Consider the following 11,567-nt stretch of genomic DNA (forward strand, 5'->3'; position numbering starts at 1 on the left):
CAGCCCGTCTCAGGAGCGCCGCTTGGCCTGGCGTTTAGCGGGGCGCGGGGCTGGAGGGGGCTGTGACGCCTTCCTGCGGTTTCCTCCACGACGCGGCCTGGGTGAAGGCTGCTGCTGGGGCCGTGCAGGAGGGGGGGGAACCACAGGAGGGCGTCCTCGGCGGTTGGGTGGAGGCAGCAGCGGTCCGTCGGGGCAGGACATGTTTGAGAGCCTCAGTCTGCTTCTGGGCAGTCGAGAACTGCTGGGCGAAATCCTCGACTGCCCCGCCGAAGAGGCCAGCCTGGGATATGGGGGTGTCGAGGAACCGGGTTCGCTCGGCCTCCCGCATATCGGCCAGGTTAAGCCACAGGTGTCTCTCCTGGACCATGCAAGTGGACATCACCTGACCCAGGGAGCGTGTGGTCACCTTCGTCGCTTGGAGAGCAAGGTCAGTGGCGGCACGCAGCTCATCGAAGAGCCCTCCCCTCGTGCATATCACGCAACATCTGGGCCTGGTAGACCTGGAGTGTCGCCATGGCATGCAGTGAGGAGGCTGCCTTCCCCGCAGCTCTATAGGCCTTCGCCACAAGGGTGGAGGAGAACCTACAGGCCTTGGAGGGGTGCTTAGGGTCGCCGCGGGAAGAAGCACTCTGGGGACACAATTGCATGGCCACAGAGCGTTCAACCTGGGGAACCCCAGTGTACCCTTTGGCAGCCGCCTGATCGAGAGGAGGCAAGGCGGAGGAGGTCGCCGAGCGATCGCGGGAAGACAAGGGTGCCTTCCAGGACCTCGTGACCTCCTCATGCACATCTGGGAAGAAAGGCATTGGGGTCGGACGCTAACGGGGATCAGCAGCCGCACCCAAAAACCAATCGTCCAACCGCGAGCACACTGGACCGGGTGGTGGAGACCACTCGAGGCCAATGGCCGCGGCTGCCCGGGAAAGCATGGCCGTCAGCTCGGGATCAGACTCGGGCAATGCTGGGACACCCGAAGGTGGCAGCACGGCCGAATCGTCACTTCCCAAGGACTCACACCCACCTTGTGATGCAGCGATTGACATCGAATCTTCCTCTGGAGCGCCGAATGAGACCCGCGGCAAGTCAGAGGCCTGGCTCATTTGGAACACTCGCGGGTTGCGCGGTGCAAGAGGGAGGTGTGGAGCGTGGAATAGTCGGCACTTTGTTCCACACCGTAACCCTCAGGTCACCCTGGCCGCCAGCCGAAGTACCAGCTCTCGTGGAGCTCGTAGATCGGGGTGCGGGTGAGGGGACTCTCACTCGAGAGAGATCATTGAGTCTCGACCGCAACCGTGCGATGGGCATGTTCCCGCAATGGGAACAATACTCATCCACAAACGCTGCCTTAGCGTGATCAACGCCCAGACACACAAGACAGCGATTGTGCCCATCAGAGTCAGAAACGAGTCTACAGCAACCAGAAGTGCACGGGCGAGGCATCTTTAAAAAGACGTGCCACGTGCAAGCTCTTTTATGAAAGGAGAATTCTCTACAAAGTGTTGAAGCGACCAGGGAGATGAACACACAAACTCTGGCAAATCACTGCACAGATAAGCAGGGAATGTGCACTCGCTGGAACTCGCTGTCACACCAACACCTGGAGAGAGGCTCGTCTCGAAGAGAAATAGAGATGATACTCAGGAATTGGCTGTGGAGTGAAGTGATGAACTTGGCTCCGAAGCGAAAACATATCTGCATGTTGCCAGCGTACTTCCTTATATACCCTCAGGGTGGGGCGGAGATACGCTATGCAAATTCCACAGACCCATGGCATTTCATTGCCATTGGCTCGTTTTCTATACTCGAAGATGATAGGCTTTCTAAGCGAAACCCCATTCGTCGTCATCCGACGTAACTCGGAGTGACTACGAAAGGGAACATAAAATACTCTTAGATCGACTACAAAATTACACTGGTATTCTGGTTTAGACCGTACCTTTGAGACGGTTACAATTTTGTCTATTTAAAAGGGGAAAAATCAAATAAAAAGATAACGTCAGTAAATTATGGAATGCCGCAAGGATCTGTGTTAGGCCCTCTGCTATTTTCAGTATATATGCTGCCACTTGGTAATATTATTAAAAAAAAAACATGGAATTGGTTTCCTCTGTTATACTAATGAAACTCAGTTATATATTTCATCACAACCAGATGAAATCTCTAAATTATCCAAGTTGACAGATATAAAATATTGGATGACCTGTAATTTTCTTCTATTAAATTCAGATCAGATGGAGGTATTACTTATTGGACCAAAAACCTGTTCACAAAATCTCTTAGAATACAATTTGCATCTAGAAGGATGTACTGTTACTTCATACTCTACAGTTAAAGACCTGGGAGTTATTTTAGACAGCAACGTGTCTTCATATGTTACAAAAACAGCCTTCTTCCACCTCAGAAACATCGCTAAGCTATGGAACATGCAATCTGTTTCTGATGCAGAAAAGTTAGTTCATGCATTCATGACTTCTAGACTAGATAACTGTAAAATATTACTAGCTGGTTGTCCTGCATCCTCGATAAACAAGCTACAATTAGTCCAAAACTCAAACTCATGTCACTTGAGCGGCCCACAAGGGCAGATGATGGGACATTATTTTCAACTTGACCGCAATGTTTTGTAATTCTCCATCATTCAATACATTTTGCCTGTATATAAACGAAACTTTATGTTATGTCATTGCAGATTAAAATCTATAAATCAAAAATATTTAGGCCTATTGCATTTATGAAGAAAAGGCTCAGCACTCAAAGCTCTATCATCTATTGCCTCAATGGTGTACAGTGTCTTTGATTGCTGAGGCGGATTGCCAGCAACAGCATTTTAGGATTGTTTGTGATTTGATCTTAGTGACTTACAAGTCCTCTAACTTTTCACTGATTTAGGAGCTGGTTTTAGTGCTAAAAGGTTTTGTGAAATACTCTTAGAGCAAAAATGTAGGAGTCCTAAAATTAGGACTGACACGGCCATTATTTTTAAGAGTTTCTCCTAAATCTGCAAGTTAGGAGCTACTTTTAGCCTTAAGATGTTTCGTGAATACGGCCCCAGGTGTGTTAAGTAAGGAAGACATACAAAATGTGCAGAGCAGTGGGTCCCCAAGACCAGGATTGAAAACCACTCCATTTGAGCCGTTTATTGCAGTGTAAAATACAGTGTGTGCATTTATGCAATACTAAAATGAATAGTTTGCAATTATTATGATTCTTATTAATAAATAATTGTTTTAAATTCACAGAATACATTTCACAGATTTTTTTTTTGTATACAGGTAGGTGTCTTTGTTATGCTGCGTTCACACCGGACGCGAATAGCGCGTCAAATTCGCGCCTGCCGCGTCTAGTTTGACGCTTGACCACTTTGTGTTAATTCGCGCGTCAAGAGCGAAATTGACGCGCGTAAAAACAAAAGATTGAAGCAAAATTTACGCACGTCAGAGGCGAAAGTTTCGAAACCCGTTGGCGGCCATCTTTTTTAGATGTTTATCGAGCATTAGCATTAGCATTAATCGAGAGAGTCACCGCTCGTATATGCTCTGGAGAGCAGAAACAGCTGCGTAGGGGACATTGTCGCTGTACTCGGGTCCACCAGACCCTCCAGAGGGTTTCAGGAGTTTCATAATTTGCTCCAGGAGCTAGGTTTGGTGGACCTAACGGTGAGGACGCTGACGAGGACAGCGTAGGCCGTAAGGCCTCGGCCTCGAGTGGTCGCTGCCTGACGAGCCCGCGCTCTACAGCCCGGCCCGAGGTTCACCCTCGCCCGCACCCACCTAATCTGTCATTTATTTTTGTTTTGATAATAAATGGAGCCAGCCTCCAAAAGTGAAACCTGTCCTGTGATTTTTGTTTTTATACACTAAATTGTGTTTGTTGTCTTTACATTAGAATAATAATGTTTCATATAATCTAGAATAGATATGGAATAAATAGCATTCAATACAAAATGAGTATCATATATTGAAATCGAGTTTTTATGTGAAAGATTTGCTTTGTTGTGCATTTTAGTCATATTACTGTAACGACAATGACTATGACATGCGGTCACATGCTGTTCAAATTAGTAAATCCTGATCTCCAAACACATCCTTTGTTGTCTCCTTAGACAACGAGTTTGTTCATGGCGCCTCCAAGTCTGCTTGAACGGTCAAAATTGCATCTTTGTGGCTCCCCCGAGGGACATTTGAGTCACATAAGGAAACCCTGTTTTGGAGAATCCCCTCTAAAACCCCCATTTCAGCATGGACCCCCCCGTGACTTTTATAGACTCGTGACATTCCAGATACACATACACACACACACACACACACACACACACAAACATCCTTTGTGTAACTTAACATCCTTTAATGTATGTAACTCAGAGTTGTATGTGAACTTCCTGTATGCATGTGTGATTAATGTTGTTTTGATCATATAGTTCGAGTGTTTGGCTCGGAAATGTATTTCTGAAGAATGTTCTCCCAGTAGAATCGCATCCCGTAATCCGATCTCATTGGCAGGTCATAAAAGTTGACCACCAACCCACACACAAACACACTCTGGACTTTGAAACAGAAACCCCCTACAGAAAAGGACTTTTACCCATAAAGTCACTCTTAAATGTACTAAATATATACATTTGTGTGTTAAGAGGTGTGTGTAAACCATAGGAAAGCATACATGTCCTATTTGTAACATTAATAGAACTGCAAATGCCTATACAAATGCATAATAATGTATCTTTGCATTGCTACAACCCCTATATTCTATTTTTGATATCTCTGTAATCCTCTCCAGCTAACGGAGTTGAATTCCGATAGCAGAATTCAGTGATGCGCATTGTTTTATAAGTTCATATGTCTGGAGAAAATCCTCTCAAGTTAAAGTCAATCATGACTCATTCGAGTGGGCGTGTCTAACCGGACAAAGGAATCTTCCCGCTCGAAAAATCTCGACAGCTGATTCGTCCTACACGAAGGAGGGGACGGCACATGGGACACTGATAAAAGTCCAAACCTTCAGTTTCCTCTCTCTCTCAACTCTCAACTCATCCTCTCTTCGGACCTTCTTCTCCCCGGCGCAGCGCTTCTCCAAAGGAACATCTGGAGGAGGCTCTGGTCTTCTCTATCGAGCGAGCACATGTTCGAGTCGTAGCTGCGTCCCTTGCAACAAAGACTTTAAACCTCTCCCTGCCCGGGAGATGAATCTGAACTTTCTCGGTAACGTTAAATTCAAGTGAGCCTTTACATCGTCTTGCGAAACGACCCAAAAGACGAAGCTAGACGCAAACCAGCCGGACACGCGCACGCGCGCCCCCCTCTTCAGCACCACACTGAAAGAACACAGAATCTGGCAAGTAACGTAACGCTCTCTAAACGCTGATTTCAGGTGTCCAGTTCTTAGGTCTGTGAATTAAGTTACCCTCTATCTCTTCTCTCTATATCTTTCTTTCTTTCATTTCATTTCATTCTGATCACGCTATGTTTTATGTTTTGTTTCGGTTAAATGTTTGTCTGTTTGTTTGCATTTTTACGTACGTTTATATTTGTAGTTTATATAATCTCTAGTGTGTGCCATTGTATTAATAAACCCATTTATACTTTTAATTGTCTCTGTGTTTGAAAACCCACCTTATAAAGTCAATGAAACTTAAAGATCTAAGCTACAAGCTCGATATAAACTACATTTAGTGGTTCTTAATTCATAAACTCAGAAAGTTTGATATTCATGGCCAGAAGATAAAACTTTCTCGGAGTTTGTAAAGGGATACCCCCTTCTTAACTGTAATGATCTTACATTTATTCGCTGGACGAATTAAATGTTGGTCAGGCCAGTTACCGAACAAGGTAATCTCGATAATTGATAAAATAAATGTACATGCGACTTATGAATTATGACCATGAGTCATAATTATTAATATTCCCAAGATTCCCCATATTCTTGAGCTAATTCACATTTACCCCGAGTCGTTATTGTTACATTACAAAATAATTGATTGAGGCCAAACATAAAATAACATTATAAACTGTCACTTCACCACGTGACAGCAGCAAGCAGGCTCCTGATTGGTTAACGCGGCGCGAATTGACGCAGAAGTTCAGATTTTTCAACTCGGGCGGCAGACGCGAATTCGCGTCAAACGCGTGAATGCACAAATAGCACTAATAAAATCATTCGCGCGTAACGCGCTTAACGCGCCAGACGCTATTCGCGCGAACTTGACGCGCGAATGAGGCGTATTCGCGTCTACCGCGCCGCGCTCTACGCCTCATTCGCGCCGCAGGATTTTTTTACGCGCGTAACGCGTCTTTGCATTGACTTAACATTGAAATCACTCGCGCCTGACGCGCTATTCGCGTCCGGTGTGAACGCACCATTAGACTACTATATTGCTGATGTAACATCAGAAGAAGTCTATGAGATTGTAAATATGTTCAATAAGTAAAATATGGACAACTTTCTGGCTGTTGTTACATCAGAAAGAGTCTATGATCACGTATAGAAAGTTCAAGATCGATGTCTCTTTGGACAGAAATATGTTTGTCAATGGGTCAAATTTGGACTACAGTACGGCTGATGTAACATCAGAAGGAGTTTATGAGAATGTATAGAAAAAAGTTCAAGGACTCTTTGGCCAAAAATATGTTCATTGGGTCAAATTTGGACTAATATACGGTTGATTACACATCAAAAGAAGTCTATGAGAATGCATAGTAAGCAGCTAATGATAATTAATCAAGAACACATTTTAGAATATTTCAGTAAAAATACAATATCTATTTAATCATAAACTGATTAACACAGTTTATTCAACATTATCAGTGATTTGAAAATATGTATTGATAGTCCAGTAATGAACTGAATGTCTCCATTTCCACACTGTAATGGATGTATGCGATTTTGGCATGTCCAACACGCTGCTCAGCTAAATTTAGTGAGTGTAAAAAGTGGTTAAATGACATAAAATTAAAATAGGCCTACTTTTTTAATGTACTTATTGTCCTCAACACGTTATTGAATAAAACAAGTAATTTTGATTATTCATATTTTATTTTCATAATAATAGTAAGCATTTTGCAAGTGTCCCCGAAATTGCTGTCCACCCTGTCATTGTGGGGTAAACGCCCCTTTAAGAAACCAACTGATGTACTCAGTGACATCCCCTCCCCCATTTGGTCTTTCTTCAGTGGAGGTTAAAACATCTTCTGCACACACAGTAAGTATCTACACTTATATTTCCTAATTTTCATCATATTGTGTTTGTAGCTGCGTGTTGTCAAGCTTAACATGTCCACCCTGTCATTATGAAATATTAATTAATATAAAAGTGCCAGTGACACTTAACAGGTTAACCAAAAATGTCCACCCTGTCATTGTCCACCCTGTCATCAAGCCTTCCATGACAGGGTGGACATGGATCATGACAGGGAGGACATGTGCAGTTTTTGCCACATTTAGATTTTTTTTCTTCACATATTAGAACAGTTATAACACATATATATTATAACAGTAGATTCTATACATGAGTGGACGTGAACTTTTTTGGCAATATCTCTATCAGCAGGTGTTTTGATGATGATGATAATTTGATTGAAAAATACAGCCCTAACAATGTAAATGAATAAGGCAAGCCTAGTTTAGCTGGACCAATTAAAGGGAAATTTGTAAGAGAACGTTTTGAATTGTTTTGAAATATTATAATTTTTTTCCAGGAATGAGTCTAAGTGGAGGTGAGATAGCAAGGATATATATATCATGATGCTGACCCAGAGAGAAGAAGAAAGTACCTTAAGAAAGAGAGGGGAAAATGGAAAAAATGGAAAAAAGACAGTCAAAGCACATCAGTGTCACAGTATCTTCAGTGTGTTTAGTTTTCATAGACTTTCAGTTGGTTTTCATTTGTCATGTGTCTTTGTTCAGATTCCCACCACTCGATTGTCTCCTTGGTTACCGTTATCATTAGTTCATATGTGTCAGCTGTGTGTGATCAATTATCCTCGTTCGAGTTCCTTCTTAAGTTGCTCCCTCACCTGCACTCCTGGTCGGTTATTGTTTGTGCATAGCACACTGTCTCGTGTGTTGGCTGTTTGTTCTTAATATTATTTAAAATCTTGTGTTATCTCATCCTTGTCTAACATTACAGAATAACCGGCCCTAAATTGAATTATGGCTCAGAAAAGCTTTTTATTCTTGCCTGCACCTGCCCCTTCGACGACGAGACCCTGAAGTTGTTGTTCTGGATCGGGGCGAACTTTCACCATCCAGTTGACCTCCCAGACACCACCGGTCTGAACTGGAAGGAAGCCATCATCCAGTGTCTGGAGAGCGTCCGTCCCCGATCCAGGACCCAGCCAGACCCAGAGCCGAAGTTACAATCTTTGACCGCAGAGAATGCGCGAGAGCCCCCCACAGACGTTGAGGGACCACCCGCCGTGACGAGTGAGCCAGAGCCCGAGGACCAAGGAACAGAGTTCACCATCGTGCCGGAAGTAGAGCCCCCGAGCGAGTCTAACCAGGGGTGTGAGCCTGCGACATCAACGGACGAGGGAACGCGAACCGAGGACTGGCTGATAAACGTCAGTGAGGAATTGTTGACTCCCAGCCTAACCCACCCAAGCTCAGCCAGTCCTCCAGCTCCGCCGCTACTGGATATTTGCTGTCCTACTACGTCCCTGGAGATGCCTTGCAAACCCGTCAAGCCGCAGGTCGAGCAACCATCAGCAGCGCCGGTAGTTGAGGATCCTGAGGCTCTGCCTCGGACACCCTCATCTCAGCGCATCGACCTGTTGGCTCCGCCCTGGCTCCTCCCACTTTCGGTTCCTCCAGGAACCCTCGTCCATGTGACTCCACTGGGTTCCCTTGTCCCACCAGCTCCCCCTTGGTCGGTCGTCGCTTTGCCTACGTTACGGACATCCTATGTTACGGACATCCTCTGCTGCTCCCCTACGGCTGCAGCGGGCTCCTCCCTCCCTTCAGCATTGCCTCTGTACTTGGTCTCACCAGCGTCGCCCCTATCCTCGGATTCTCTGGCTCCACCTGCGATGCTCGTCACTGAGACGTCACCTGGGTCTCCTTCACCAGCGATGTCTCTCGGCTCCTGCAGTTCTCCGTTTGCGCCTGGGGATCCATCAGCCTCGTCTCCTGTGGTCGTCCCCCAGCTGTCGTCAGCCACTACACCACCTGGCTCACTGGGGAGCTCTGGGTCTGTGCCATCAGACTGCTTCCACCTTCACCACCAAGAGATCGTCGTCCACTCACCACCATGCCATCACCACCGTCTGCAACACCCTGGACTCTTCAGTTCTGTCTCCTCCCGGTCAGCCGCCTTCTGCCTGAACCTCCTCCAGCTTCCTCTGCCATCATGCCTACCCTTTGCAATCCCTTCACCATCCCTTCGCCATCTCCTGGCTCCCTGCCTGCGGCATCGCCTCTGCCACTCCCATAGCCCCCTCCATCCTTCCCTCACTTATTCTGTTACGGCGCGAGGTCACGTCTACCGGGAGGGGGCGTTCTGTCACAGTATGTTCAGTGTGTTTAGTTTTCATGGATTTTCAGTTTGTTTTCATTTGTTCATGTGTCTTTCTTGTTGTTCCTGTTGTTTCTCTAATGTTCCTGTTCTCTTCTAGTTCACCCATTTAAGCATTTGTCCACCCTGTCATGCCAAGTTCCACCCTGTCATCTTGTTGTCCACCCTGTCATCTTCAACTTTTATGAAAATAAAAAATTATTTCAACAAGTTAACAAAACCTTGTGTGTGATTTCTTAATAAACAAATGAGGGCCAGTTAGTATTGTTTTAAAGTTTGACTAACTATCTTTGTTGTTAGATTTTATTTAGAAAAGAATGTGCAACTATAGCATATTTTATTGGGCAATACATATTTAGGCAGTAACTTCATTATTATCGAAACACTATCTTTCTGCAGATCTACATTTTAGAATCACTATGCAATGAAAATGTATTTATTCTACTTTGAATTTGTCCATGACAGGGTGGACATATTTTATGGTTTGCTCGTATATTGTCAGCTTGCAGTTAATTTATAAAAAGTGCTGAAGCTTGACCAATATGCATTTCTAACATCCTAAGGTCTCCTTAATACAACACCTATGAAGTTAAATGGAAAATCTCAGATTTTTATTTTGGAAATTGTGAAGTCTCAAAGGCACTTTATGGTACACTTGGGATAACTTTGGCAAAATATGCTGTTGATCTGGCAAATTGTACATTCGTAAGGTTGCACTTTATTTTGCAGTACGTGTACTTAAAGTGTACTTACCTAAGAAAGTACTGGTAGGTAACTACATGGGATAAGGGTAGGTTCAGGGTTAGTACCTATATTTATTGTAATAACTGTAAGTACATATAATGTACATGGGCAACAGGACTGTAAAATTAAGTACTACATTAAATATGAATCGAATGCACATTTACTGCATTTTCAAACAGTAGCCTATTTATCTGTAGGGAAGAGAACTGAGCTTTGTAGGCTACTGATCTTGTTGCTGGTAAAATATCCACTTTTGGAAATGCACAGAAATAACATCCCAACCACTATATTCAGATTCAGAAACGTGTTATTAATGTCACGACTACTTTTAGAATTGTAAACCGACGTGTAGCCTATATCATAGCATTCCTTATCACACACGCAAGGTTAAACACGCCAGAATGTCATTTACAAATGGCAGAATGTAATACAATTACATAAAGCACCGAGAGAGCCGCTACAATTAGCCTAGTTTGTTTTTTTAACCTAATGAAACAGAAAAACATTTCCCCTCATTTGTTTCTCCTTTCTAAAGCATATTTTTCATTGATAATGCGGCAGGTGAGGTGAGACTCTACAGCTGTCTCGAAAGCTGGTGAGCTGACTACCTAGTCAGCATGGGCACATGCTCATAATCATATGATGACCAGCAGAACTGTCTAGGTAGGCAGCTCACTAGCTTTTGAGACGCAGCTCGTTGCATCCATAAGGAGAGAGTGATACAGAGCTTTTGTGCATCATTTACGTGGATTGATATCAGCATCAGACTCACCGGAAACGTGGCGAATCTTTCAGGCATTCCTCAAAATCCACCGTCACTTTCATTTTGATGAAATAATGATAAGCTATTAATCGCACTGATGTCTGGAGGTGATCCCAAGAGCGCACGGACAATACAAAACACAAAATGATTTACAATACTTTTGCGTTTAACGCACGAAATGCAACTCATTTACAGTGCACACGGTGGCATTTATTGCTGATATGGTCATGGTATTTATTTCTGTATGTATCCTATGATAAAGCATCCGACATACAGTTGCGGTGCGCCCCATCCGACTAGCGGAGATATCAGTCTTACTACAGTGAATGCTCCCCTCTCCCCAATACAATCTCATAGGCTACATGTTAATTAGGCAACGTGACGTTAGCCTATGGCAAGCCGTTTTAGCATTAAATGCCCCTGACTCTGTCAAATAAGAAAATTCGCTCAATTCTTAACAGAGCTCAGATTTCTTTACCTGCTTGTGTAAGTTTTGGAATAACAAATTTGATGATATAGTATGGGAAGATTTCTGGCTTCTTCAGCAAAAAAAAT

At 44.2% G+C, this 11,567-nt stretch overlaps 1 protein-coding gene across 1 annotated transcript in view; it reads right to left on the reverse strand.

Annotated features, from left to right (window-relative positions):
- The window catches only part of acap2a (ArfGAP with coiled-coil, ankyrin repeat and PH domains 2a), a 116,515-nt gene extending 105,197 nt beyond the window's left edge, over positions 1 to 11,318 (reverse strand). Inside the window, exon 1 of the mRNA XM_082174149.1 lies at positions 11,022 to 11,318. Within this exon, the coding sequence (XP_082030275.1) occupies positions 11,022 to 11,074 (53 nt within the window). The 5' untranslated portion in view covers positions 11,075 to 11,318. The remainder of the gene's footprint in view (positions 1 to 11,021) is intronic.
- Between the last annotated feature and the right edge of the window lie 249 nt (positions 11,319 to 11,567).

This window comes from Leuciscus leuciscus (genome assembly GCF_965113295.1).
Source record: "Leuciscus leuciscus genome assembly, chromosome: 6".
NCBI lineage: Eukaryota > Metazoa > Chordata > Actinopteri > Cypriniformes > Leuciscidae > Leuciscus > Leuciscus leuciscus.